Here is a 27,954-nt window from a genome sequence, read left to right on the forward strand (position 1 = left end):
AGCACGATGACAGCAGGTGAGGTGGGCGCTGGGGTGGGGGTGGCAGGTTACTGGTAGGTGTTCCCCACCCTTACCCCACCAAGAGTGGGTCTGGGTGGGGTCATGTCTGCCTCTTGGAGTCATGACTGCCAGGGCAGGGACCATATGTGACTGGAGCCAGGCCCACTGCCTCAACCTGCTATTCCTATGTCTGTGTGTCTGTTGTCTGTCATTGTGCGCCATTTCTTTATATGAGTTGGTGTCTGTGGTATGTTTGCGACTGTATCTCGTGTTTCTGTGCACTGTGTCTGTGTGCGATTTGTTGTTGGTGTACTCTTTCTCTTGTGTGTCTGTTATGTCCATACTGTGTACACTGCCCCTCTCCCTGTGTGGCTATGCCTGTGGCCTGTGTGCACAGTGACTCCTTCATTGTGTTTGTGTCCTGCATATGATGTGCTGTGACTTGCGTCTGTGCTATGTGCCGTGTAACCGTTCCTGTTGTGCGTGTGCTGTGTCTCTGTGCAGCGCGTCCACGCTGTAAGTGCAAGGTGCTGTGTGCCTGTCGCGGGGGCGTGTGTCTGCGCAGCCCCGCTGTGTCTGTGCCAGCTGTGCGCTGCCTTGCGCGCAGAGTCGTGTGTGCGAGCCCGCCGCGGTCGCCGTGCGCGCGGGGCGCTGTCCGGTGTGTGGCGGGAGCCCGTGCCTCGGGGCCCGCGTCCGGGGGCGCCGGGCGCGCGGTGGCCGCGGAGGATGCGCGCCGAGGGCGGGCGGGGGCGGGCGGCGCTGCGGGGCGCGGCGGGCGCGGGCTCCAATGGCGAGGCCGGCGCGGCCCCCGCTAATTACATAAGCGGGACGTCAATAATTCGCGGGAAAACGCGAAAAAGATGGCGCCCCGCGCCCGGGGGGCCCCTTCCTGAGCGCCCCGGCCCCTCCCTCCGCCGCCTCCCCCTCCTCCCCGCGGCGCCCCCGCCCCGCCCCGCCCCCGCCGAGACCCCGACCCCGGCCCCGCGGGCGGACACTCGGCCGGGCAGCCGCGGGCCGAGCGCAGCCGCCGCCGCCGCCGATGCGCCTGGTGGCCAGACTCCAAGTGGGACCGGCAGACACGCAGCCTGGCGGTAAGTTCCGCCTGCGGGCGGCCGGCCCGGCCGGGGACTCCCTGCCACACTCTGCTCTGCCTGCGCACGTCGCTCTCCTTTCGAAATCTCCGGAACTCTGGCGGGTCGGACGCCCCGGGTTGGAGTCCTGCGGGGGGTGTGGATTGGGGGCGAACAGTGCCCGCAGGGCAGCGGGAGCCCCACCCGGGTCCCCGAGCCTTGGCAGGCGTGGGTGACAGGTCGTTGTTCCTTGCCCCGAATCTTTACTTTTGCTGTTGGGGTGGGGGGAGGCCAGACGGGCTTTGGCGATTTTGCTCACGTCCGAAGTCCGGCTGCGGCGGGATTGGGATGGGGGGAGCGCGGCGTCGGCGCGACTGCGGAGCGGAGCGCCCGAACCTGAAGGGTCCTTGTGCAATCTTTTTTCCCCCTCCTGAACACCCTTTTTAAAAAGCCAACGGCCGCCCTGGGAGAGGCCCCGGCGCATGAATCATCCTCGCTTCCTGCCCCCGCCCGGCCCCGCGCTCCGGGTGCCGCGGATTTGAACTGGACGCGGACGGGAACCCGCAAACAGGCATTTCTTTGCAGATGGGTTTGAATCAGCCAATCACAGCCCGCGGGGGCCCGCTCCGGGAGGACAGAGGCGGGGGTGGGGGCCACCAGCCGGGGGCCCCCGCCCGGCCGGGCTGGAGCGGGTGCGGCGACCGGGCCCGCTCCCAAAGGCGCAGCGGGGGAGGAAGTGTCAGTTAGTGAACCTGCCGCCGCCTCCGCCTGGCCCCAGGCCCGGCGGGCGGGGACCTCGCAGTGCCGGGGGAGCCAGGTGGCAGGGAGAGGGCAGGGGTTCAGACTGCATCCCCTGCCCGGTGCCTGTGCGCTATGGGGGGGTGGGGAACAGGGTGGATGGGGACGTGGCCAGCCGTCATCTGTGGAGCCCAGACCCCTGCAGTGCCCTGCTCACCCGGGCCACACACGCACACGCATGTATGTGGTTTCACATACGCACTGGCACACTGCTGTAGACGCCGTCCTGCGCGGTCTCACGGGAGTGCACGCACGCACTCCCACGGCAGCAGGCACGGGACCGTCTCCTGTCAGCAGATAGTCATAACGCCAGGTGCCCAGGGCCGTGCGGAGAGGGGGGAGACCAGAGTGGCCCGTGCAGGGAACAGAGGGAGGCTGTGTCTGGCCGTAGTGGAGTGTGCGGAGGGGCATGGAGCCAGGTGAGCCCGAAGGGGGAGGAGGAGGAGAGGATGTTGGGGGAGGCTCTGGCCACCACTGAAGGCACCGGGGAGCCCCAGAGGCTTCTGGAAGAGAGTTGGCGGCCTGATGAAGAGTGTGGTGAGAGGTAAGAAGGCAGGAGTGGCCTGTCCAGCGCTAGGCCTGGCGGTACCGTTCCCAGCCCAGGTGTCTGGCCGAGGCGAGCACAGGCCCGGGGAACGGTTACTGAGCGAGTGGTGAAAGAATGGCTCTAGCAAAAGATGAGGCCTGAACTGAGACCCAGACAGGAGGATGCACGAGTGCCAGAAGCCATTGCGCTTGGAATTGGCAGGCCGTGGCGCTCCTTGATTGGAGACTCCTTGGTACTCCTGCCGGGGTTTCCCTAGCGGGGAGAGAGGAAGGGATGGGAAAGCCGCACACCGAATAGCATGGTGAGAGGTATGGAGGGGCTGGCGTGGGGACGACTCCACGGCTTGGAGCAAATGTGCATCTAGGTGAAAGCATAAGTGGATTTAAATGTCCCAGAATTGGTTTCCATTAAATCTTCCCATAATTGAGAACAGGAAAGGGGATTACAAAGACACAGATGGCCCAGTCTACACCAGTTCACAAGCCGCCCAGGAGTTTTCCTTTCTAGGTGACTTTTCTCTAGACAGATCTCAGGCAAGGGGTGGGGGGTATAAAACCGCGCAGTGCCTGTGTGCTGTTGTGTTTGGGGGGAGGTGGCCCACCACCACCTGGAGAAGGCCCTCACCCAGAGAACACGGAGTGTGTTTGCTTAAGGGATAAAGGGATAAAGCCTCCACCTCCTGAGGCAGGGAGTGTGGCTGAGGCCCCCGGGGAAGGGGACGTTGCTCTGTGTTGTTGAGAGACCCATTCTTTATGGAAGGCAGCACAGTGAGGGTGAGAAGAGACAGGACTGAGCTCCCTCAATTATGAACCGTGGCTCTGCCTCTGGTCCATGAGCCTCTTCTTACCAAACCTCGGTTTCCCTTTCTGTAAAATGGGAATACTAATGTCTTCCTCATAGGTTGTCATGAGTATTCAGTGAAATAATAAACATGTCTTGTACCTAGCACAGGTTACAAATGTGGACGTTTCTTCCCTTCTCGTGCTGGGCTTTCTGGAGCAGGGGAGCAAGAGGTAAAAGCTCCGTTCTCTTTCTCTCCCAGTGTCAGCGGAAGCTGATGGAGAATCGAGCTCTGGATCCAGGGACTCGGGACTCCTATGGTGCCACCAGCCACCTCCCCAACAAGGGGGCCCTGGCGAAGGCCAAGAACAACTTCAAAGACCTGATGTCCAAGCTGACGGAAGGCCAGTATGTGCTGTGCCGGTGGACAGACGGACTGTATTACCTCGGGAAGATCAAGAGGGTAAACCTTTCCTCTCGGGCCCCTGCCCATCCTCCAGCCTGGCGCTCAGACCGGTGATGGGGGGATTGCTGGGGAATTCCTTCTGGTCCCTCACCCGCAGCCGCTGGCAGTGAGAGAAGCCAGAGCCTGGTTTCACAGGTGCCGTTCTTAGAGCCAACGTCATCCAACCAGCTCTTTAGAAAAGTGCTCTGAGGGCCTGCAAAACAATGAAATCAGGTTGGAGAGGATCACAGATGACCACCTGGCCTGTTCTGTCCTCAACATTCCCACCAAGTTGGCATCCCCAGTCCCTGGCTGGATGACTCCAGTGACAAGGAGTACAGCACCTGTAGGAACAGCCACCCCGCTTACCCCTCTAGGCTCGCCCTGCTTTCTGGAGCCCAAGGAGTCAAAAATGGGGGAGGGAGACCATGTTCCAGTTAGGCTTTCCCCAGCCCTTCCTCACATTGGCCCCTCTCTGTTCCCCAGGTCAGCAGTTCTAAGCAGAGCTGCCTTGTGACCTTCGAAGATAATTCCAAATACTGGGTCCTGTGGAAGGACATACAGCATGGTGAGTTTGCCTAAAATCCTGGGTCCCCCACCCTCCCCAGGCCCTCTCGCCTCCACCGCCTTCACTTTTTCCTTCTCTTACTCCTGGCATCTGCCCCTGTCCGTGGCCCCCAGGCCCACCTGAGATGATGATCAGGTGACCAGTTGTGTGTTTACTCGGCAAGGCACTTAGGACATCTGTCAGCCCCTTGAGTGCTTAGACTTTGTGACTGGGCCAGGGCAGGTGGGGATGTGGCTCAGAGAGGTGCTAGGCGGGTGGGACTGGGTCTCAGGCCTGTGTTTGCTTCCTTGCTGTGTGGCATCTGCTGCCTCAAAGCTCTGGGTGTCTGGCTCGGAAAGGGGAGGGCCCAGGTGCTCAGAATTGTCACCTCTAATTGCCAGCATGGCCCCGATTAACACATGAGTAAAACTAGTGGAGGCGACTCTATCCATGGGGCAAGGAGTAGGGGAGTGGGGGAAAGACCCCGAAAGCAGAGATGGGCCAGGCAGGGTGAGGATGGAGAGGCCTGGCTGGAGCTAGACAAGCTTCAGGGTTGAAAGGGAGCAGAGTCAGGTCTCATCTCTGCCCTCAGAAAGCTGGCATCTTTATCTTACAGAGATGGCAAATCGGGGACCTTCTTTCCAACATTCTCCTTCCCCATGCACACGACAGGCATTAGTCGTCAGTCACAACACTCATATGCTTCCAACATGGAGCTCCAAGCGGCCAGTACCCGTCAATTAGAGTTGGCATGAGAGGAAAAACCTGTTTGTTGTTTATGCTCTAACAGGAAAAGAGACACAGCCCTAGCAGAGGGAGAGGCTGGCTGTAGGGTCAGATAGTTCCAGCTCTGCCACTTACTAGCTGCATATTCTAGGGCAAGTAACGTGACCTCTCCGGGTCTTAGTCTCTTCATCTGAAAGGAGATAATGAAGGCACCAGCTTCACAGGGTGGTTGGGAAGATTATTAAATGAGATAATCCACGAAAAATGCTTAGTTCAGTGCTATTGAGTCATAGAGAAGTAGTTCATCAAGGATTTGTTACCATAAGAGATGATTCCAAGAAGCCTGCCAAATAGAGGCTGCAGAACCCAGCCAGTTAGTAGCACTTTCAAATTGCCCCTTTCTCCAAGAACTTGTGGCCAGTGTAGAGTGATTCTTCTCCAAGCCCCTAAATTTATCATATAAAGACCCAAAGCAATGAGGATCTCCTCTCCTGGTCTTATAGAAAGCATAGGAGCCAGATGGAAAAGAATGTTTACCTTAGCAGACCTTGTGCAAAAGCCCACCGTGCACCAGCCTGTGCTGGGGACCGGCTTGTCTCCCAGCCAGATGACTGCTCCGCCCAGACAGAATGATGGCCCCCTGGCATCTCCCAAGAAGAGAGCAGAAGGCTGGGCACCACCGTAGTTATTGATCCATTGCTTCATTAAGCCAGTGAGAACTTACGGAGACCCACTCTGGGCACCAGCTTCCTGGGGACAGATTCAGGAGTAAGAGACAAGGTTCTTTCCTGGCCACGTATTTAACCAACATGTCTTGGAACACTTGTTACACGCCACACTCTACATGAAGTCCTGGGGACACAGCGATAAAGGGATACCATTTCTGCCCTTATAAAATGTTTAGTCTGCTGGGGAAACATTAATAAGACAAAGTGTTTAATGTGTTTAATGTATTCATACAAACTTTTCACACATAGAAACATATTTATTATTCAATCAAAAAATGCAAAGAAAAAAAAAAGAGATGGAGAGGGAACCTGTAGATTAAAAGCAATTTTAAAAACATCAGCCAGTCACCATGTGTGGACTTTATATGGGTCTTGATTTAAAAGAACAGACTTAAAATTCTTATGACATTTTTATTTAGGGGACAGTTAGAAATGTGAACACTAACTGAATTTGTAGATGTTATTAAGCACCTGCGTTAATTTTTAGGTGCAATAAAGTTGCGCAGTTATGTTTTTAAAAGAGAGTCCCAGTCTTTCAAAGATGCGTACTGAAATCTTTATGGAAAAATAATTGGGTATCTGGGACTTGATTCAAAATAATTACAGGAAGGAGAAGTGGGTGGGAATATAGTTGAAACAAGATTGGCCATGTGTTCATAATTGTCGATGAGAACATGGGGTTTCATTTTAACATCCTATTATTGTCCCATAATATAATTTTTTAAAATTATTTAACATAACTGTTTAACAAAACAAATTAAATCAGGCAGGAGAGGCAGTACGATGTGGTTAAAAGCACAGAGGATTTGATGTCACACAGCCATGGGTTTGAATCCCACATCTCCTACTTACTAGCTAAGCAAGGTACCTAACCTCAATTTCCCCATCTTTAGAATGGGCTAAAGGTAGGTTGTGGAGATGCAATGAGGTAGCACAGGGGGCCCAGCGCTAAGCCCAGCACACAGGAGCGGCTCAGCACCTGGACCAATTGTAAAACTCTCCTAATTCCCGTGAGCTGGACCTGACCCTACAGGGCCTCTCTTTCAGCCGGTGTTCCAGGAGAGGAGCCCAAGTGCAACATCTGCCTGGGGAAGACATCAGGGCCGCTGAATGAGATCCTCATCTGTGGGAAGTGTGGCCTGGGTGAGTGGAGGGAGCAGGGCACTGAGAAGGCCCTGACCTGTGAGTTCCCCCCACACTAGCCACTAAGGGCACTGCTTCTGACTGCTGGGGCCTCGGCTGGCTTCCTGTTTCTCTTGGAGCTCTAGGATAAAAAGGGGCCAGTCTGTGTGAGTCAGGGCCGGGGAGGAGACCTTGGGGAAAGCTGGGAAAGTACAATGGGGGTGTGCAGTTTGGGGCCCCCCTAGGTGGAGAGGTTGGGTGGGAAAGATGGGACACAGGCACCGAAGCCAGACCTTGCTCCCTCCCCCACTGGCCAATGCTGTCATTTAGTCCCCAGCCAGGACACCGATTTGGCTGCCTTGGTGGGCCTCACCAGCCAGTGCCCTGGCAGCTGGCAGGCAGAACTCCCAGGATTTCCCGCAGCCCTCCCAGCCCTGCCACCTTTGGGCAGCCTGGCCTTGGGCCACTGCTTCCTATGGGCACTCACTACCCGCTCCTCTGCCGTAGGTTACCACCAGCAGTGCCACATCCCCATAGCAGGCAGTGCCGACCGGCCCCTGCTCACACCCTGGTTCTGCCGACGCTGCATCTTCGCGCTGGCTGTGCGGGTGAGCCCTCCGTCCCTCCCAGCCCCTGCTCCTCCTGCCTCCTCCAGTCGGGCAGCCCAGAGAACCCCTGTGCTCAGGCCCGACTCCCCATCACAGAGCCTGAACTCCAAGCCGAAGGGCCACACCTGGGCTTTGGAGACAGAGGGCGCCTCTGCCACTTACCAGCTGTCTGTCCTTGGCCAGGTTCCATTGCTTCCTGAGCCTATTTCCGCATCTGTAAATGGACACGGATTTGGTGTCAGAAGTAGGAGGACCCCAATAAATGGTGTTTTACTATTAAAAGAGAAAACCCATGTAATGTCCACCCTCAATACATATTGAAAATTGTCACCTTTCTGTGCTTATTACTATTAATACTATTATTAATATGAATGGAGATCTTTCAGGGATAGAGGGGATGGTTTGGAATTGGTGAGAAAAAGCTTTGTGTCTCTGACTACATTGGAATATCTGCGGGTACCCCCAAACCCTGGGCAGCATTTCCCTTGATAGCCGTGTGCCCGGGCGTGTGGCCCGGCTGGGACCCGACAGTTGACTCAGGTCCTCATCTCCCCCCAGAAAGGCGGCGCGCTGAAGAAGGGCGCCATCGCCAGGACGCTGCAGGCGGTGAAGATGGTGCTGTCCTACCAGCCCGAGGAGCTCGAGTGGGACTCGCCCCACCGCACCAATCAGCAGCAATGCTACTGCTACTGCGGCGGGCCCGGAGAGTAAGGCCGCGGGGCCGGGGCCCCAGGGAGGCGGGGCAGGGCCGGGAGAATCAGGCGGCAGGGCCGGCCCGACAGAAGCCAGCCGGGAGAGTCAGGCCTTGGGGACTGGGACTGGGCCTCGGGGGGGCGGGCCTGGAGTGTCAGCCGCGGGGCGGGGCCTGGGGGAACAGGCCTGGAGTGCCAGCCCTGGGGGCGGGGCCTCGGGGGGCGGGCCTGGAGTGTCAGCCGCGGGGGCGGGGCCTCGGGGCGGGTCTGGAGCGCCAGCCACGGGGGCGGGGCCTCGGGGGGCGGGTCTGGACTGTCAGCCGCCGGGGCGGGGCCTCGGGGGGCGGGCCTGGAGCGCCAGCCACGGGGACTGGGCCTCGGGACCTGGAGTGTCTGCCACGGGGACCGAGCCTCCGGGTTCGGCCTGGAGTGTCAGCCGTGGGGCGGGGTCCGGGGGGCGGGCCTGGAGCCCCAGCCTCGGGGGCGGGGCCTCGGGGGGCGGGTCTGGACTGTCAGCCGTGGGGCGGGGCCTGGGGGACAGGCCTGGAGCGCCAGCCACGGGGACCGGGCCTCGGGGGCCGGCCTGGAGTGTCAGCCGCCGGGGTGGGGTCTCGAAGGGTAGACCCGGAGAGTCGGGGCGGGCCTGGCGGGCCGGAGTAGGGCCCCAGGGAGGCGGAGCAGGTTAGAGAGCATCCGGTGGCGGGGGGAGGGGGTAAAGAGGGAGGGCCCGGAGAGTCGCCCGGGGAACAGGATCCGAGGAGGCGGGGTCTCAAGGGGAGGTCCCCTAAGGTAAGGCTTACGGGGTGGGGACCGAAGGAGCGGGACCTCACGGGGCGTGGGGGGCGAACCGAAGATTAAGGCCCTAGGGCCGGGCTCCTGGTAGTGTCTGTCACTCTAGAGCTCTGAGGGTAGAGGGCAGAGGTGTGGCCTCGGGGCACCGTGGGAAGGGAAGAAGTATTGAGTGGTTAAGAGCTTAGGCCCCCGATCGGTCCAGATCCTCCCAGGACGTCCACACCCTGGCTCTGCCCCTCAGCTGGCAACCCGTGAGCCTCAGTTCTCTTAATCGTTTCTCCGTCTTGTGGTGGTTTGTGAGCAGGGCGTGAATTATATAATTCACATAAAGGTTCACACAGTACCCGGCACTTGGTAAGCACTTTAAAAATGTGATGGTGGTCGGGCTACTAATGCATGGAAGTCAAGATAATCTTTCATTGTCAAAGCAATGTAACAGGCTATTGGTGAAATATTAAAATCCTTTTCCTTGGAGAAGTGCAAACAGGGGCTGGGGATCATATATTGGGGATGCTGTGGAGGGGATCCTTGCCCTGGATGGGGCAAGAGTCTTTGATCCTTCCGTGCCAACTGGGCCTCCATGTAGCCATGGACAGTTGAGCCTGCTCCCTTGGGCTGACTGCACCAGGCATTGTGGAAGGAACCACAGATGAAAGAGGTAGGGTCTTTGCCCTCAGGAAATGCAGCCTTCGGGACCCTCTGAAGTCCTGAATCTCAGCCCCAGGCTCTGTGGATAACCAAGGGTCTGGAGGCAGGACTTATAGCCCAGCTGAGTAACTTGGGTAATCACTTGGCCTACCTCATCTCTCACATGGGCTTAATTACCTCAGCTCCATCAACTTCCCAGAGTGTTGGGAGGCCTAAGAGATAACAGATGGAGAAATGCTTTCAGAAACCTTTGCAGCCTTAAGGCAGTGCTTCTCAACACTTACTGGGCAGAGTTGCACAGGGTGATTATTAAAAATGCATCCCAGAGGCTTCCCCAAAGATTGAATAGGTCTGGAGTGGACCAAGGAATCTGCATTTTAACCTGTCAAGGAGTGAACAAAGCGTTGATAGTTATCAAGGGAATAACTTTTTACTCTTCATTCATATTCAGTGAGTAGTTTGCTTGATGGCCATGGTAAGGTAGATTTAGTCCCAGGTGGGAAGCACCAGATGTCCTGCCCCCACGTAGCTTTCAGGAACCATTATTCTCCCATGAAGTCTCCTGGGCAAACCTTTCCCTGTCATTGGTGTTTGGGAGGCAACGTGTCCAGAGATGGGGCTCCAGTGTGGCATGGCAGGGGAAGTGATGGCTTTGAAGTTAGGAAGACTGGAACTCAAAGCACCATCCTCCACTTGCCTTCTGAGTGACCTTGAGCAAGGCATTTAACCTCTGACTCATCTGTAATATGGGTACAGTGGCCCATCTTTTGCCAAATAGTGAGATCAGAAGAGATAGTATGTGCCCAGCTCCCAGGTCCTCCCCTGGCACAGCCTAGGTGTTCAGTAACTGTGAGTTCTCTTCCTGTTCTACTGGGGGAGGGCAAGTCTATAGTGGGAAAGGTTGCTGAGGCCCACGCTTGCCTGGGAGTGTGGTCCCAGCTGATCCTGGCTCCTCTGTCTCTCAAGATGGTACCTGCGGATGCTGCAATGTTACCGGTGCAGGCAGTGGTTCCACGAAGCCTGCACCCAGTGCCTCAATGAGCCCATGATGTTTGGAGACCGGTAGGTGCTAATTTGGTCCAGTTGAGCCTTGGGGAATGGGATGAGGGGCCAGGGATGGCAGCAGCAACTCTTTCAGATGGCCTACCAGGCCCCAGACAAGGAGGGGTCTATGGTAATGTTTACCTACCTGTCTATGGGAGGCAGTTCAGGGTAGGGGAGCCCCTGGCTATTCCAGGCAATAAAGAAACATGCAGGGCTACATTCCCTAGTTGCCTTGATTAGTGGGGTACCTTAAACAAATCCCTGCCTTCCCTAAGTCCCAGTCTCTTAAGTGTGTGGGGAAGGAGGGGAAACATAGTCCCCACCTCACCCCTGCCCAGGGTTGCTAGAAGCCACTGGGGAACTGGATGTCTTGATCCAGCTTCTAACCCATGGAGCTAATGGAGGCATTATGTATGTCAAACCAGATATTGTATGTCTTTTGGTTGATGTCCCAAGTCATTTGTGATTGTGTGTGTGTGAGTCTGTCTCAGAGGGGAAGAGGGCGACCACTGCAGCCAGTCTAGCTCAGCTCACTCCCTATGAACTTAGCCATACTTCAGAGCAGTATTTGGGAAGAGGGTTGGGGTAGGGTTTAGAAGGGATAGGGGAATATTTCTTCATCCTAGTCCTGCCGGGTCCTTACCCACTAGAGGCCACCAGTCCCAGGAGTGAGAATGCTGACTGAGGGAAGGCAGGTCGGCAGGGAAGGGTTGGACCGGGGTGGGGTGTTAGAGCCCCTCCTACCACAGGCCCCCTCTCCACCCACCCACAGGTTCTACCTGTTCTTCTGCTCCGTGTGTAACCAGGGTCCAGAGTACATTGAGAGGCTGCCCCTGCGATGGTGAGAGAGTGGGGCTTGGCCCCAACCCACCCTTCCCCCTCCCAGCTCTTGCCCTCCCACTTCCCTCCTCCCTCCTGGAACAATTCCATTTCCAGCTGCCTCCCAGCCTGACCCAGGAGGCTCAAGCCCTAGCTGGGCAGGCTTCTGCCTCACCTTGCCCCACCTCCTTACCCCCTTGCCCAGGGTGGACGTGGTTCACCTGGCCCTCTATAACCTGGGGGTGCAGAGCAAGAAGAAGTACTTTGACTTTGAGGAGATCCTGGCCTTTGTCAACCACCACTGGGAGCTCCTGCAGCTTGGCAAGGTATGCAGGGCCATGGGATGTCAGAGTGGCAGGAGTCAGAGAGGTGTGCTCAGGGTTAGGATCTAAGTTTCTGAGTTCTCATCCTAGAGTTGCTGCATCCTTGAGTCCAGGCCTCTGAGCCTGTGCCCTCTTAGGGCCTTCCTGAGCCCAGATTTCGACAGTGGGCGATTGGGGACTCACTGACTCAGCTGTGGGGAGCTGGGGCCTTGGATCACATCTGGCTGGAGCAGGGCTCTCTGCTGAGCATTTGACCCACTCCAGATTTCCTGGCTAGGATGGAGAGTGGAGAAGGTCTACCCCTGCTGAGCCTGTTCTGAACAGTGGGTCACCAGGGGCCTGGGAGCCCCGGATCCATGGAGTGAAGTAACACACCAAGACTTTCTCAGAATGTCAGAGGTCGAGAGTGACTTGCCTGTGCTCAGCAGAGCTCTGGGGCTGAGCCAGAGCTGGAGCCAGGCTTTCTGAACCACCCCCTCAGCACAGCTCTGCCCCTGTCCTAAGGACACCCTTAGAATCTGCCCCACCACATACAGAGTGATGCAGCTTCTCCACTGACTGCCCCAGATCCCTGTTTGATAAGACAGGGATTTTTGTTTCTGCTTTTGTTTTGTTTGTTTGTTTTGTTTGTTTTGAGACAGAGTCTCACTCTGTCGCCCTGGGTAGAGTGCAGTGGTGTCATTGTAGCTCACTGCAACCTCAAACACCTGGGCCCAAGTGAGCCTCCTGCCTCAGCCTCCCAAGTAGCTGGGACTATAGGCATGCACCACCATGCCCGGCTAATATTCAAATTTTTTTATAGACACAGAGTCTCACTCTTGCTCAGGCTGGTCTTGAACTCCTGACCTTAAGCAATCCTCCTGCCTTGGCCTCCCAGAATGTTAGGATTACAGGCATGGGCCACTGAGCCTGGCCCAGGGATTTTTTTTTTAAAGTAATCTTTATGCTTTGCAAAAGGTTTTATATATAAAATGTCTTCATTTACAGTGTTTGATAATTTATAAAAGATATACATAATATAAAGTCTTAAAAGATTGGTAGAGTTGGTATTTTTTAAAATAACTTTTTTGTGTGATTTATTAAAAGAAAAATCATACATGTTCCTGGTAGAAAATTTTTAAAGTATAAGGAAGTGTACTTTTTAAAAAATCTGTATTCCTGTATCACACCACTCAGAAATAACTAGAAATAACACTAGAAAGAACAGAAAGGAAATAGGTACATTTCCTTCGATTCTTTTCTATGCATATGTTTTCATTTTACATGCTTTAGATGATACAGCATATACAATTTTCTATCATTTTTTTGAGTTTACATTATAGGATACTTTTCCATATTATTATAGAATATTCATAAACATTTTTAATGGCTGCACTGGTTTCTACCAGTTTACTTGTTTCTTCCTGTTGGGCATATACTTCCTTTGCCATTTGTCCACCATTAGAAACAATGCCACAGGAACATTTTTGTAAGTGAAGTTTGTTCAGGTTTCATATTGTATCTGCAAATACAGATTCCATGATGCAATCCATGGAGTGCGTTACTGGGTCAAGGGTATGGACATTGTTAAAGCTCTTTGATACACTGAGGTCAGGAGTTATTCTCCCATTTACAGATGGGGAAAATGAGCTCAGAGAGGTGAAAAGACTTGTCTGAGATCATGGAGTGAGTCAGTGGTCCTCGCCTGGAGGACCAGAAGCGTCAGGAGATGGAGAGGAGGGAGGGACAGGGGCTGGGGCTTCCCCCACGCCTCATGCCTGGGTCTGACTGTCCTGCTGGCCTGTTCCCCTCAGCTCACCAGCACCCCCGTGACAGATCGAGGACCGCATCTCCTCAACGCTCTCAACAGCTACAAAAGCCGGTGCGTGTGGGGAGGGGAGGGAAGGCTGAGGCCCCCCCACAGGTGGGATGTCAATCTAAAAGTTCTTCCTACCTCTTAGACTTTGCACGAACTGTGCTTCCTGCTTGGGTCCCCCTCTCCTTCTTCTTGACTCCATAAACCCTTCCCATCCTTCAAGATCCAGGGAGCCCCACTGCCTTTGTGGAGCCTCCCTGACCACCCCTGCAGCCTGGCACATTTGGCTCTGGGCTCATCTCCATAGGGGGGTGCACCCCTGCTCTCTGAGGGCCCCTCCTGCTCTGGCCACCTAGGGTTCTGGGCCAGGCACTGAGGGATCAATGCATCGTTTCTCAGGTGGGCTGCGGCCTCCTGACCCGTCCCCCAGCGCATGTCCTCCTATCTGGGGTTCTCGGCACACACAGCCGACAGCGTCCCTCACCACCATCACAGCGGGGTACCAGGCTCCTTAATCTGGCATTCAAGGCCTTTTAAGATCAAGCCTGGCCCATGTCTTCTGCCACTGTCCCTTTGCTTTATTTATTCTGGGTGCCAGCCACACTGAGCCCTTGCCCACTCGATGCTTTTGCTCGTACTCTTCCCTTTGCCCAGGTGACTCTTTTATTCACCTGTTCCGTCAACAAGCATTGAATTGCTGCTCTGTGTCAGGCCCTGTCTAGGTGCTGAGGCTGCAGTAGGAAATGAGAAAAGGTCCCTGCTCCCATGAAACCTTTCCAGACGCTTCTAGGCAAAACTGCTCACCCTCCGTTCCACATGCTCATGGGTTGGGGCCCAGACTCTTCAGTACATGAGGCCTTCAGCCCTCCCAGTGGACTGTCTCCTGAGGGCAGTGCTGTGTCTGAGTCACCTCTGCAGTGTGCAAGGGAGGAGGAAAATGCCTGGAGGTGCTTTGGGTCTTCTGGGGAGAGGCGAGAACAGAATGAGGTAGAATCTAGTATCAGTTCTGCTGTGAGCTGGAGGAGGCCTTCCTGTAGGAGGTGGCCTTGGAGTTGGTTGAGGCAGAGAAGGACAGGGACCAGAGCAGCAAGACCCACAGTAATGCATGAGGGACAGGGGAGCCACCAGCTACAACCTCAGTTACCGGCTGCGACTCCTCATCCCAGCGTCTCCAGAGGCTACTCTGGATTTTAGCTCTGGATCCAGGGAGGCAGGGGGCTTGTTTCAGGCTTGCTCCACTCCCTAGGAGGATGCGCTGACACACTCCAGAGCTGTCTCCTCCCCCTGCCCACCCTCAGGTTCCTCTGTGGCAAGGAGATCAAGAAGAAGAAATGCATCTTCCGCCTGCGCATCCGCGTCCCCCCCAACCCGCCAGGGAAGCTGCTGCCCGACAAGGGACTGATGCCTAGCGAGAGCGGCGCCTCCTCCGAGCTGCGTAAGAGAGGAAAGAGCAAGCCTGGGTCAGTGCTCTGGGCCCGGGGGCTAGGGCTGTGGCCCAGCTTGGTGTTTTCTCTGCTCCCAGCTCCCCAGAGAGTCTATGGCATCCAAGGAAGCCAGGAGGACCTGGGCCCAGCTAGCGCAGCGGCAGGCACCCCGAGCGCTAGTTAGTGGCTGGGCGGGACCTGGTCCCAGACCCCGACTCCTTCCACCACAGCCCCTTGTTGCCTCAGGGAGGGAGACCCAGATCGTGGGGCCCAGCCTTGCTGGATGAGGACTTGGGCACGGAGGCGAAGGGGAAGGCGACGTGTGTGAGGGGTCCCTGGCCCTCCTGGCGGAGCAGAGCCCCTCATCCTGGCTAGGGGGCAGGGCGTCTGGATGCACGCGCGTGGGGAGGCAGCTTTTCTTTTTCTGCCCACTGTGCCCCCCACGACCCCCCTGCGCCCCAGGCCTCCCTGGGAGGGTGCTGCTGTTGTCTGGAGCCCTGTCCTGCCACTCCTGCGGCACCTCCCTCTGGGCCCTCAGGCTCTGACTGGGCCACCCTCTCCCTTTTCTGTCTCCACAGTTTGTTGCCTCACGAATTCCAGCAGCAGAAAAGGCGAGTTTATAGAAGAAAAAGGTCAAAGTTTTTGCTGGAAGATGCTATTCCCAGTGTTAGTTCCTTGTTTTCTTACTTTCCATACTCGCACGCAGGGTCAGCACATATCAGGGATTCCTGTGCGGAAAACTCCGACCCCCAGGCCCAGGGGACTCTCCCACGTCCCTTCAGGGAGAAGCCAGTTCCTATTACAGCTAAACAAGGGAAAGCCCGGCACTCCAAGACCTCTCCTTTATCTCCCCAAGTTCTCCCAAGAACCCAAAGTGGGGGGGGCAAGAGCAGGCAGAATTCTTTCCCTCACTGTCCAGATGGGGAAACTGAGGGCAGGGTGGAGCAGTGACTGTCCTGAGTCACCAAGGCTCCGGAACACTTTTTTTCCTTCTTCAGTAGCCCTGCGTCCTGACTGGAGCCCTCCCTGTGGGCAGAAATGCTAAACACCACCTCATCTCCCAGCACGCTACAGTCTGCAAGGCACTTTTACAATTATTAAATTTTACGTTGCTTCCCGACACCTCTAAGAGTGAAGCAGGACAGGGGTTATTGTCCTCATTTTGCAGTTGAGGTGACTGAGGCCCAGAGAGGTGAAAGTTATACAGTCGACTAGAGGCAAAGCCAGGACTAGGACTGGGGAGACTTGGCTCCCTGGTGAGGACTGGGAATAACAAGGAAGTGACAGGCCTTACCCTCAGCCCTGGCTGGACAGCAGGCAGCCTGTGTGGCCCTCAGCTGGGTGCTCGTGGGAGGCGGACTTGGTCCACACTAGCTGACCACTCCCCTCTCCTTCCTGTGTCCACAGAGTGACTTCACCTCTGCCTGGAGCACCAACCACCACCTCGCCAGCATATTTGACTTCACGCTGGATGAAATCCAGAGTTTAAAAAGGTATCAGTGAGGGACCTAGTGGACAGGTGGCTCTGGAGACTGGCATGGAACCACATGGGGAAGCTACCTCCATTCCCCAGCAGTGCAGGAAGGCTCTGGAAGGGGCAGAGCAGAAAGCCTTCTGAGGGGGTGGGAGCACCCGAGGGTCATTCTGAAACCCCCAGTTAGAAGGGTCCTTGTGGCATGGGTCTGCCTGAAGGGCCTTTTTACACTGGAGCTTTCAGTATAACATCCCTGGGCCCAGGGCAGCGATGAAGGCCTGCCTTGCCCCGCCCTGCCGCCCCCATCCTGCCCCCATCCTGCCTTACAGTTTCTGCCCAATTTGCTGTGGTCACTCCACACTCACTGTGCTGCCTGATGCCTCCTCACCTTTGCTCATGCTGTTCCCTCTGCCTTGAATACCCTTTGCCCCACCTTACCCCATCTAAAAACTCAAGATGACCCTGGCTCATCCAGGAAGCCTTTGCTAGCCCCCCAAGTCCCTTCCAAGGGGAGGGACTGCATCTTCCATCATTTTATTTCCCATATTACTAAAGGTCATTCAGTGCTTTCCTGAGGGCTTGGAGGAAGGAGCGAGGGCTTTAGTCATACAGACCTGAGCTCCAGAACCAGTTTATCAGTGCTAGCTGTGTGGCTTTAGCTCAATTCCTTAACCTCTCTGAACCTCTTCATCTGTTTTCCTCAAATAAGCTATGCAAATGAAAGTACTTTTAACTTGTAAAGCGTCACACCAGTGCCCCAGATCCTGCTCATTAGTTGTCACCAGTGCTTCTATCAGCACCAGGGGAGGGTGGTCAGGGAAGGCTTTGGAGGCTGGATGGGTAGGAAATGGACAGGCAGGTGTGGCAGAAAGGCGGCTGATAGCTCCCAAGGGCCCCTGAGGACCAGCTTGGCAGGACCTTGCTGGGTGGGCCAGCGGCAGGCTCACCCTCTCCCCCTTCTCAGTGCCAGTTCAGGCCAGACCTTCTTCTCGGATGTGGACTCCACAGACGCCGCCAGCACCTCTGGCTCCGCCTCCACCAGCCTCTCCTATGACTCCAGGTGAGCTCCCTGGAGGTCTGGCCTTCAGATTTTACAAGTACCATCACTCCTCCCAGCCCCTCCACCTCCCGCTTCCATGACATGTGGCTCATTCTGTATATCTGAGTCTCGGCAGGGGGACCTGGACTTCTGTGACTGTGTGAATCTGGCTCTGGGACCCTGTGGTTCTGAGTCACTGGGGCTTAGATGGGGGCTAAATATAAGCATTCAGTTGCTGCGCTTCTGCCCCTATAGGGTGCTCTTCACCTGCTGCAGAAGGTTGTATGACACCTCTCGCTGGACAATTCCAGTTCTGGGATTGTCTGACCAGAGGTTCTTTCATTCCGGGGTTTTTGGCCTCTGCATGCCATGCTTTTGCATGTCTGTGCCTCTCAGACTGCAGGGTCCCCTGACCTTGGCTCTGGGCTGCCTGAATCTGGTATCTGTCTTCTGGGGACTCTAAGGGAAAGAGCCATTTATTTGGAAGCCAGATGGAAGGAAGATGGAAGATGCCATTGTGTAGGGTATAGGGTCTGGGAGAGGGGACAGAAATCCCTGGGGGGGGGCCTGGCCAAGGGTACAGCAATTTGGCAATAGCCGGTCCTCATGCAGCACGGACGGGGAGAGCGGTGCTGCAAAGCATGAGGATTTCTTCTGAACTCTGAGGCTCCTCGAATTGTATTTTAGGATATGTGAGGCACTTACAAAGGTAGAATTAAAAGTATAATGCTGGGTACATTTTCTTGGTGCTTCTTGAACACATGTGCTCCAGGTCATCAGTCACATACGCTCGGCTCTTTGAATTATTTTGCAGAGTTTGAGTTTTTTCCGTTAACAGAGCAATGGGCTATACTGTATAGCCTAGGCATGTAATAGGCTGTACCATCTAGGTTTGTGTAAGAACATGTTATGATGCTCACACAACAACAAAATTGCCTTTTCTCAGAACATATCCCCATGTTAACGGGAAAAAACCCAAACTATGTAAAATAACTGAGGGAGGTTTAATCTTAGCTGAGTGTGTGTGACTGACAACCCGGAGGACGTGTTTGCAAGAGGTTCTGAGAAAATGTGCCTTAGTAGCTGGGCTGCAGTTTGGTTTTGTGCATTCACGGAGACAGGAATTACACGGAAGATCGTGGGTCAGTATGTGGAAGGTGGCATTGGTTTGGCCTGCAGGGGTGGGACATCGCGAAGCAGGGGGCCTATAGGTTATAGGTGGGTTTAAAAAAAAACCATAATGCCTATAGAGGTATGTCTCAGAGTCCTTCCGAATCCTGACATCTGTCTATGTTTCTCTGTGGTTGCATCTGTATTTCCGTTTATTTCTTCCTGTTTCTTTGGCTCTACTAGTGCTTCAGGTCTTGGTTGCTGCCCCCGGGCATCTGTGAATGTGCACCTTGTCTCAGGTGTCCATTTCTGTAACGCCTCTGCCTGTGTGTGTGTGTGTGTGTGTGTGTGTGTGTGTGTGTGTGTGTGTGATGTCCGTCAGTCTCTCTGTTCAGGCTCTGGGGTACAGGGTCCTTCCATCCACAACCCGCATGCCTATCTCCGTGTGACTCATCTGGCTCCACGTGAGCTCTGGTGAGGGGCAAGGCGGTGTAAGCAGGGCCTCTGCACTGCACGGCTTTGGGAGGCTCAGGGAAGGTGCTCCTGTGCTTGTGCGGTGCTGGGGTCCTGGCTGTGAAGAGCACGTGGCTCAGAGTTGGACATACCTAGGTTTGAATCTTGGCTCAGTGTCTCCCCAGCTGGTTACTTCTCTGCAGCCTCAGTTTCCCTCCTCACAGGGCTGCTGTGAGGATCCAGTGAGATAACCCATGGCCAGGCTTGGCACAGTGCCCGGGACCTGCGAGAGTGCTTAGGGAGAGGAATTTATGATCACTCGTCTCATTCCATCACTGTCCCCTCCCCCTCCCGACACAGACGGACAGTGGGCAGCCGCAAGAGGAAGCTGGCAGCCAAAGCATACATGCCACTGCGGGCAAAGCGGCGGGCGGCTGAGCTGGGTGGACACTGCCCCTCGGACAGCAGTGCAGAGGGGGCTTCAGGCCCCGAGCGGCCAGAAGAAGGCATTGACAGCCACACGTTTGAGAGCATTAGTGAAGATGACTCATCCTTGTCCCACCTCAAGTCATCTATCACCAACTACTTCGGCGCAGCTGGGCGGCTGGCCTGTGGGGAGAAGTACCAGGTGCTGGCGAGGAGGGTCACGCCTGAGGGCAAGGTTCAGTACCTGGTGGAGTGGGAAGGGACCACCCCTTACTGACTAGCCCTGGGGGGAGGCCAGGAGCCCTGAAAACCAAAGGAGGGACAGCAGAAGCCATAGGCTCCAGTTTTCTCCGGGCTGGGGTGGGAGAGGGAAGCAGGACAGAGCTCCAAGTGCATGGCCAAGGCCCTGCCTGCCTGTCTGCCTCTCAGGCCAAGGCCAAGGCCTGTGTCTCTGCTGTGCCAGTTCTGCTCTAGGGCCTCCTCAGGCTCGTCACCCCTTCGCCTGTGTCCCTAAGGTTCCACTGGCTATTTTCCAGTGTCTCCACACTCCACACCCCCAACTCTTTACGCGTTCCTCTGAATTTGTGTCTCCCTGGCTCTGTGACCCTTTCTCCTGAGGCCCGAATCTTTGTCACCAGCTCTGTCCCTTAACCTCTCTCTTCCCTTTTGGGTGTGTTTATACATCCTATGTGTGCACACTGTCCCTCCAGTGGGTATCTTTACATCTGACCTGTGGGGCAGCCGGTCCTTCTAGGACTACGTTATGAGGACAGGAACCTTTGAGAGAGAATGGGAGGAGGAGGATAAGAGGCTGCCTCTTGGAGCTTTTCCCTCCCACTTTCCTGCCCTCGGAGAGAGGTGGTGGGGGTGGGAGAAGGGCCCCATGAACACCTATGAGGGGGGAGAGACTCCGAGACTCTCGGATGTGAGGGGCAAAGAGCTGGGTCTGCCTCCGAAGGCCGGGGCACCAGGGCCCAGGTATTCGGGCTGAGTGAAGGCTGCGGGAGTCAGCCGTGGAGCTCCCAGAAGTTCTTGGTTCTCTGGCCACACCCCTCCATTGCCACAGACCTGGGCCTAGCCTTGCTGGAGTGGAGGCAGGAGGGAGGGCAGCCATGTCGTGCTACACCCAGACTGTTTCCGGTGCCTCCCGGCCCTAGACCCACCACGGACGCAGCCAGACAACACACATCCACTCACACGGAAGTTTCCACACACGCCTCCACACCACATGTGCACGCGCGGCACACATTCCCTGTGGGGCCAGCCTGGCTCCCGCCCTTGGCCCTCTGCAGGGCCCTCGTGCTGCAACTCAGTGTGCGAGCTCGGCTCCTGCCCCTCCTTCAGCCCCACAGGGAAGCACAGGGGACTCACCCTCTTCCATATCCCCTGCCCTGCCCAGAAGTTCACCATCACTTTTTGGGACAGGCTGCAATTTTTAAAGGGGCTGTATCACTCAGTTCCCTCAAAGGGAAACCTTTGCCAGTGGGGGTAGTGTTCCCTCATCTGGAGGGAAACCAAAATTGGGAGGGGGAAGGGGACCCCTCATTTTTGCTGCTTCCAGAGATGTTAGAAACTGACTCACTTGATTGGAAAATGAAAAGAAGTGCCTTGACTTGGGGGGTGGGCACCAGATGGGGACCAGCCTTGCCAACTGCTGCTGTGGCCTCCAGCATGGGTGGGTTCTGCGGGCCGCCAGCGGGAAGGCGAAGGTGGGTGGAAAAGTGAGAGGTAGGGGGACCGAGGCCTGAGAAGCTGGGTTTTCCATTACTAGGCCTGAGTCCCCTCCTCACCTGTGAGCATTCACGGGGTCCCTAAGGTAGTTGAGATGCCCCCTGCCTTAAACCTCTGCTGCCATCGTGCCTTTCAAAGGGACTTCACCCTCTGTGTACAGCCCACCTGCCTCCCTCTGCTCCCCTGGCAAGGCCCAGGCAGGGACAGGCTGGCTTGGGCCCAGTTCTTCCCCCTCTCAGCCCCACAGCTGCTGCCACTGGGGCCTCCAACTGGGGCCAGGTGGAAGGGGAGCTGAGAAGCCAGCCCCCAGCCCAGTAGGGGTGTGGGGCCTGGGATGCAATCTGTGGCTTCCTGCCTGGCTTCAGAGCACACAGCAGCCTCCCAGGCCTCCTTTCCAGACTTCTGAGAAAGCCCAGGATGAGCATGGCCTGTTACAGTACAGCTGCACCTTCCCTACTCAGGCTCCAGAGGGCTCTGGGCTTCAAGAGAGGAAAGGAGGGAAGGTGGTGTCCTCCCTACCTGGGGAAGCAGGAGCCCTAACAAGGTGGCCCCGACTCCCCACTCCAGCATTTCATTCATACCAGATCATAGCTGCATTACTGCCAACTGACCCCGTAACCCTTTGCACCTTCTAAAAGATTCATGGTTTTGAATTGCTGCTTTTAATAACATTTGTTACATTAAAGTTATAATTAATGTGTCTGATTTACAATTTAAAAGCTCCCTTTAAAAAAATCACCTATCTTCCCCAGAGTGAATTACCAGAAGAAACTGGCTCTGGCTTCTGCTCTGGGTTTCCTGGAGGTTGAGGAAGAAGAATGGTGGGGCCCATCCTCTGGCCACCTTGCAACTTACTCTTACCACTGCCTAGAACATTCTCTCAGCAATATTCTCACTCTTACTGCCAGAAAGAATGGGGAACCTTTTCTCTACTGTATGTACCTGATCCACGGGGGTAAAAAACAGCTGAGGGCCAACCAGAGGTAAAAGATAGGAAATGAAATCGACCCTGTCAAAATACTTAAATGCAGGTACTAGAAAACATTACTCAGTACACATGGGCACACAATTCTAGAAACATGAAGTGAGCTCCACACCTGGCTCTGTTAGTTATAACCTGTACCACTTTGGTCAGGTTCCTTTGCTTCAGTTTTCTCCCCCTTCAAATGCCAGTAATAATCCTGCCACCCCCTGCTCCCCAAGTGTCGGAAGGGAACTTTTCATGTATGTGACTGATTATTACTTTAAACTTCTCTAAATTCAGGGCAGTTTGGAGAGGAAAAAAAATAGATGTGAAGGGACAGGAAGAAGGTCAGCTGTATGGGGAAGACCATGGGTTCAATTGAATTCTACCGTTTCAGGGGTAAAGTGTAGCCTGTTAATCCCCCGAGTGAAGGGCTCAGTTGTGTTAATGTCTGCCCTTCATTTACTATTAATACTTTCTTTCTACTGCTCCTTCTGCTTCAACCTTTTAGCTGCCCTTGGCATAAAAACACAATGGGAGCCCAGGGTGGGGGTAGTGTGGGCTATTCTCTGGGCTGAAATAAATGCAATGGTATGAAAAGTAAATGGCACTAGGTGTGGAAAGACAGGGTTCTAGCCCAAGCTCTACGGTGAGTGCAATACACTGGCCGGCCCTCCTAAGCTCAGTGGGCCTCCTAAGCAAGAGAGTGTCTGGTTCTCTGCAGTCTAGGTTAATATTTCCAAATTCACAACAAACATTTACCTTTAGAGTTTAGGAATAAAAAATCAGAATTCTCAGAAATTCCCCAATTCATAAGTTATTCTTAAAATCATTCATACTCTTTTTCCTCATTATTATGGGTATCTGGAAAATTTTTAATAGGCATATTAAGCATAGTAGTATTTAAAAAGAACTGTAGCTTATACGGAATAGTTAAAGACAGGAAAATGCCAGGGAACATTTATTGGATATATTCAATTAACACTTGAATATCCTAGCAAGGTTAACAATAGTACACACAATCACGTGTCTAAATTGCCAACTTAGAAATGTATTTTGTTTCCAAAGTTTACTTCACAGAATACCACAGTATTTGTATAAAATATACTATGTTTATCAAATTATTTGCAAGAAAAACTCACCATTAGCAGCAGACAGGAACAGACACACTTATAACATGGCAACAACCAAAAGCAAGACTGACTCATTCAATGGTGACCATTTCTCTTTTATATTCGCCCGTCTCGGTTCTTTTAACCTTCAACTTGGCATGTTAGTGTGTTAGTGTTTCCTGCTCTTATTTTTTATTTGATGAAGTTGGGTTTCTTTAAACCAGAAATGTCTGTAGTCACAAACTTTAGTATTAACAGGGTATTTACAAATACCTTTCCTCATTTCCTCAGCTGATTTTTCTAGGAATTGTGGAGTCAAAAACCATAAATATGCTAAGAACTGCTGGGAAGGACTTCCCACACGGAAACACTGGTCTAGGTCCTAGCCCTAGCTCCCACAGCATCACTGTGGGAGGACAGTTTGGAATAGTGCCCAGACCATGAAAGATGGAGTTATACAGACCCTGTGGATCACTCAACTCCTCTAAACCTGTTCCCTTATTTGTAGAATGGAGATACTGTCACCAACCTCCAGATCTGTGGTGAGAAGAAAACAAGACAGTAAGTTTTCAAGTGCCAGATCAACTTAGCACACAGATGTTTTAAAAACTAACAACGCTCTTCCTTTAGAGTTGGCCACAGCAGCCAACACTCTATAGGATCTGTGGCCTATAAAGGGACTTATCAAATGCAAGGGAGGTACAGGGATTTGCAGCGGACCAGGAGGCAAAGACAGGAGGCATACAAAGATAGAGGCTGTGACAGCTTGGCAGAGGGCACCATATGCCCAGGTAATTTAGGGGCACCAAAAGGTGGAACTGCCGCCGGTGGGTGGGCATCTGCTGGGCGGGCACCAAGGGCCACCTGCCACCTGTGGCCTGCCCCCTTGCCCTACCCACCCCACCCCAGCCAGGCTAGCCAGAAGGACTGGCAGTGGAGGGAGAGGGAAAAGAGAGGGAGGAATTTTCACTGGGCACCCCTTTCCCTTGAAACATACAACCCAAGCAACACACCAGACCGAAAACACTTGCAAAAATATACTATTTCCCCTTCCCATTCAAATATACAAAAAATCATAAAATCTCCAGAGACGTCCAGATGAAAAGACATAAATTTTTCTTAGAAAACAAACCACATACACAAAATTCTTCCAATTTAAGGAGACTCAACCCACCAACAAAAACAAGTGACACACACACAGCTGTCTCTCTGGCCCCTACAGCACCCATTCCTCCCAGGATCTCCCCTCTAAATTCTCCTTGGCTTGGAACACTCTTGCTTTCTATTTCTCTCCCCAGCAAACCCATTCTTTTCCCCAGGATGGCAGCCCCAAGCGGCCTTTCCCAGAGTTACTCCCACAGTGCTCTTCCCCGAAGGCACTTTGCACACACTGCTGTGGTAGCATTTAACTTAAGCTGCAGGGAGCTGCAAACAGGTAAGAAAAGCAGCAAATTAAGTGATTGTTGCCCTTCTGGAATGCAGACTCCACTGTGGCCAGGGTTCCCAAACTTTTAATTCAGCTTTTTAATGCAAAGTATCCCAATTTTAAAATGATGACAACTCTTGGGGTGAGGATAGAGAGAGGCACAAGTAAACTGTTTAAGGAAACCGTTGTATATTTTAATTGTGGTGGGAGTTAGAAAAGTGTTAAAAAATTCAACTATACACTTAAACTGGTGAATTTTATTGTATGTAAATAGTATCTTAAACAGAAAAAGAGAAGGTGAAATGCTGGAAACCCATTCAAAATTGTTTTAAACTAGGCAGACCAGACAAAACACATCTGTTAACCAAATCTGGCCTGCAGATTGCCAGCTCACAGCCTCTGTGTTCATTGTCATTACCTGTTCACCTATTTGCCATTTGGGATTATAAATTCTAGAAGGGGTGATATACTTCTTAGCAAAGTGTCTGATAAAATATAGTAATCAGTTTTAGCCTTAGTCCTGTCATTTACATAGGCAAGTTACTTAACCTTTCTGTGAGCTTTTGGGGTTTTTTTTGGTAAAGGAAGGGCTAACATCTCCTTCGTAGGTCTTAAGTGAACATTAAAAGAGAAGATGAATGGTAAGAATGCTTATAAAATATAAGGCCATGTCACCATTTCAAAAGCAAGTAGTCTCTTGTCAATTACCAAGGTAAATTCAGAAAATTTCCATTTGTAATTGAAGATCTGTAGAAAAAATATGGTTAGATAAAATGAGGTCGAGTGGTCCTAACAAAACCTTTACATTTTAAGTTCACTAAAACCAAGACCATGATCTTCTCCAGGGGTCCCCAACCTATGGTGAGTTGTATAATTATTTCATTATATGTTACAATGTAAAAATAATAGAAATAAAGTGCACAATAAATGTAATGCACTTGAATCATCCTGAAACCCATACCCCCACCCCCACCCCAACCAACCCTCATACATGGAAAAATTGTCTTCCATGAAAATTGTCCCTGATGCCAAAAGGTTGGGGACCGCTGTTCTATACCTATTACCTATACATATACCTATTACCTATTACATTAATAAGTACTGTTAATGACCATTTACCTCAGATCCAGAGATGATATCTTGAGATGATGGCCCCAAGTTTAGCTCGACTCTGCATAATTTAAGCTCAATGTTTGTTGAATGACTAAATGATATGGATGTGTGGCTGGTGATGATTAGGATGATGGCAGTGATGAAGGTGATACGTTGGGGTAACAAGGGGCAGGAGATGAACTATTATTTGGAAAACCAGCCTCTGGAGAGTAGGAACCTCTACTCTCTCCAGATTCAGTTTCAAGGTTAGAGTCCAAAGTTCAATTCTGTATTCACTGCTTGAGCATCTTCTTCAGATATATCAAGATCCTGAGTGCTGCTGCTGGAGGATCCAAGCGCTTCTTCTTATCGTCTACCTTCTCCTGTCCCTTATCCGATTCTGATCGGGACTCAGACTCAGATTCTGTATCCACCTCCTTCACCCACACTACTTCCTCTTTATCATTTGTCTTCCTTCTTTCTTCAACTCTTTTGCTTTATTTATGACCAAAGATTGAAAATTGCGTAGCTCATTAATTTCACTTTCCTTGATACTGATGAATTAAAAAATCTGTTTTGCAAACACTGTGACTTTTCAACTTCTTCATCAGTTCTAGAAAAATATGCATAATCACTCACAACATCCTCTCAAAGTTTCCACCATGCTTTATTAAGAGTAGCTGGCTCTCTACCATCCATTACCTCTTTTATCACTACCAAAGCAACAGTAATGTAATGTTGCCATGTTTCTTTCAAACTAAGGAGAGGGTTTTTTTCCAACACAGTTAGCAAGTGGTCAAACATACATGCTTGGTGTAGTATCTCCTGAATGCTTCAATTATACCCAGATCCAAGGGCTGGAGAAAACTAGTGCCTTCCTGAGGGAGAAATACAATATAAACATTAGAAAGAGCAAAGAATAATGAGTCTGGATGATTGGGACCTCTGTCCACAATTAGCAGCACTCTGAATTCCAGACTTTTTGTTAAATAACTTCAGACTTAATAGAGAAAACAATTATGAAAACAACCCAAAAAGAAGGCAGCAGTTACTGATACTATGGGGTGTGATCGCCAGAAAACAGGAAGGTATTTTTTAGCTTTTTCCAAAAGACAAGTGGGATTATGGTCTTTGTAAAGCAGCAGCAGTTTTATCATTTTGTCACCTGAGGCACTGGCACCAAAAAATGAGGGAAATCTTGTGCTTAGCTTCCTCTAGTCTTTCCGGATTTTTGTCTTTTTCCCTAAAAGTACGCGAAGGCATGCATTTCCAAAATAGGCTCATCTCCTTGGCGTTGAAGATCTGCTGAGGCGCAGAGAGCCTCTAGTTTCTCTGATCAGTCTCTCCAGCTGCTTGGAATACTGGGATGCCAACTCAGCATTTAACTGTCCTTCCTACCTCATCAATCTCGTCCTTCACAGACAGTAGCGATGTTTAAAGTTCTCAAGCCATTCCTTGCTCGCATGTAACTCATCTGGCTTGCCCTCCCCAGAGATTTCCACGACTTCCTTATAGATGTTTGGTCTAGTTGCAACTAGCCTTTGGGGTCAGATGCCGGCCTCCCACCCCCACCCCCAATGGTCTGATGGTACACCCAAAAAGTTAACGGAGTCTCCATCTTCTCGATGTTTACATCACAAGGAAAGCACAGCAGCTTGGAGCAAATGGGTGACATTCTCTCCACGCTGGCCCGATGGTCCTCTCGTTTTTCTAAATGGTGCGCACGGTCGACTGATTAACGCCAAAAAGGCAGTACACTTCCCCCTGACTCACGCCTTTGTCCAGCTTCTCGAGAATACTCATCTTGTCTTCCAGAGGCATGACCCTCCGCCTCCTCTTGATACGTCTCTGGCCCGGGATCAAGATTCCACCAAGGCCTCCGCTCCGCCTACGGTGGTCTAAGTTGCTGCCCTGGCCAAGGCAGCCTCCGCAACTGCCGTTGTCGCCGCAGCTGAGAGCTCGGTTTTGGAGCTGGGAGGCCGCCGGGGAGGCCGTTGACTTCCGACTCACTCTCGCCGCTCCGCTTGCCGGGAATTTGGCAAGGCTTCGACTGGAAAACCACACCGTGCGACCAACTGTGCGGCGCCCCAGATGACGCCACACCGAGGAACCTTCAGCCACTGGCTACCGTTGTCTCGGCCCTAAATGGACCTTTCTCGCGAGGCTTGCAGCTCCGTAGCACTCTCGGGGTCAGGGAGGCTGGGATCAGCAGATCTCGC

At 53.1% G+C, this 27,954-nt stretch overlaps 1 protein-coding gene and 1 long non-coding RNA gene across 6 annotated transcripts; one reads left to right on the forward strand and one right to left on the reverse strand.

Annotated features, from left to right (window-relative positions):
- Positions 1-898: 898 nt before the first annotated feature.
- Positions 899-21,846, forward strand: PHF19 (PHD finger protein 19). Of its 5 annotated transcripts, none has more exons than XM_045562297.1 (15): positions 899-1,091; positions 3,458-3,658; positions 4,127-4,208; positions 6,689-6,784; positions 7,271-7,371; positions 7,930-8,078; positions 10,470-10,565; positions 11,320-11,388; positions 11,572-11,692; positions 13,483-13,550; positions 14,783-14,944; positions 15,487-15,574; positions 16,316-16,401; positions 17,347-17,442; positions 19,345-21,846. In XM_045562297.1, the coding sequence occupies exons 2-15, from the start codon at positions 3,473-3,475 to the stop codon at positions 19,685-19,687; spliced, it is 1,743 nt and encodes a 580-aa protein (XP_045418253.1). In that variant the 5' UTR covers positions 899-1,091; positions 3,458-3,472; the 3' UTR covers positions 19,688-21,846. The 5 variants fall into 5 exon arrangements, with proteins under 5 accessions (XP_045418253.1, XP_045418255.1, XP_045418254.1 ...); XM_045562299.1 differs by lacking the exon at positions 899-1,091 and adding an exon at positions 1,359-2,922; XM_045562298.1 differs by lacking the exon at positions 899-1,091 and adding an exon at positions 1,359-2,412.
- On the reverse strand, positions 2,859-27,826 carry LOC123645811. The gene is made up of 5 exons (XR_006737713.1): positions 25,763-27,826; positions 19,137-19,278; positions 7,534-7,585; positions 5,451-5,663; positions 2,859-3,854 (listed from the first exon to the last, which is right to left on the reverse strand). It is a non-coding gene; the product is annotated as an uncharacterized LOC123645811 (long non-coding RNA).
- Between the last annotated feature and the right edge of the window lie 128 nt (positions 27,827-27,954).

The sequence above is a fragment of the Lemur catta genome, chromosome 10 (genome assembly GCF_020740605.2).
Source record: "Lemur catta isolate mLemCat1 chromosome 10, mLemCat1.pri, whole genome shotgun sequence".
Taxonomy (NCBI): Eukaryota; Metazoa; Chordata; class Mammalia; order Primates; family Lemuridae; genus Lemur; species Lemur catta.

What these genes read in the sequence shown, in the direction of transcription:
- PHF19 (XM_045562296.1), top strand. Translation starts at nt 3,374, where the DNA reads ATGTGGACGTTTCTTCCCTTCTCGTGCTGGGCTTTCTGGAGCAGGGGA. An exon ending in CCCATGATGTTTGGAGACCG is followed by an intron (nt 10,566 to 11,319) that starts GTAGGTGCTAAT and finishes ACCCACCCACAG; the next exon opens with GTTCTACCTGTTCTTCTGCT. An exon ending in AGCCTCTCCTATGACTCCAG is followed by an intron (nt 17,443 to 19,344) that starts GTGAGCTCCCTG and finishes CTCCCGACACAG; the next exon opens with ACGGACAGTGGGCAGCCGCA.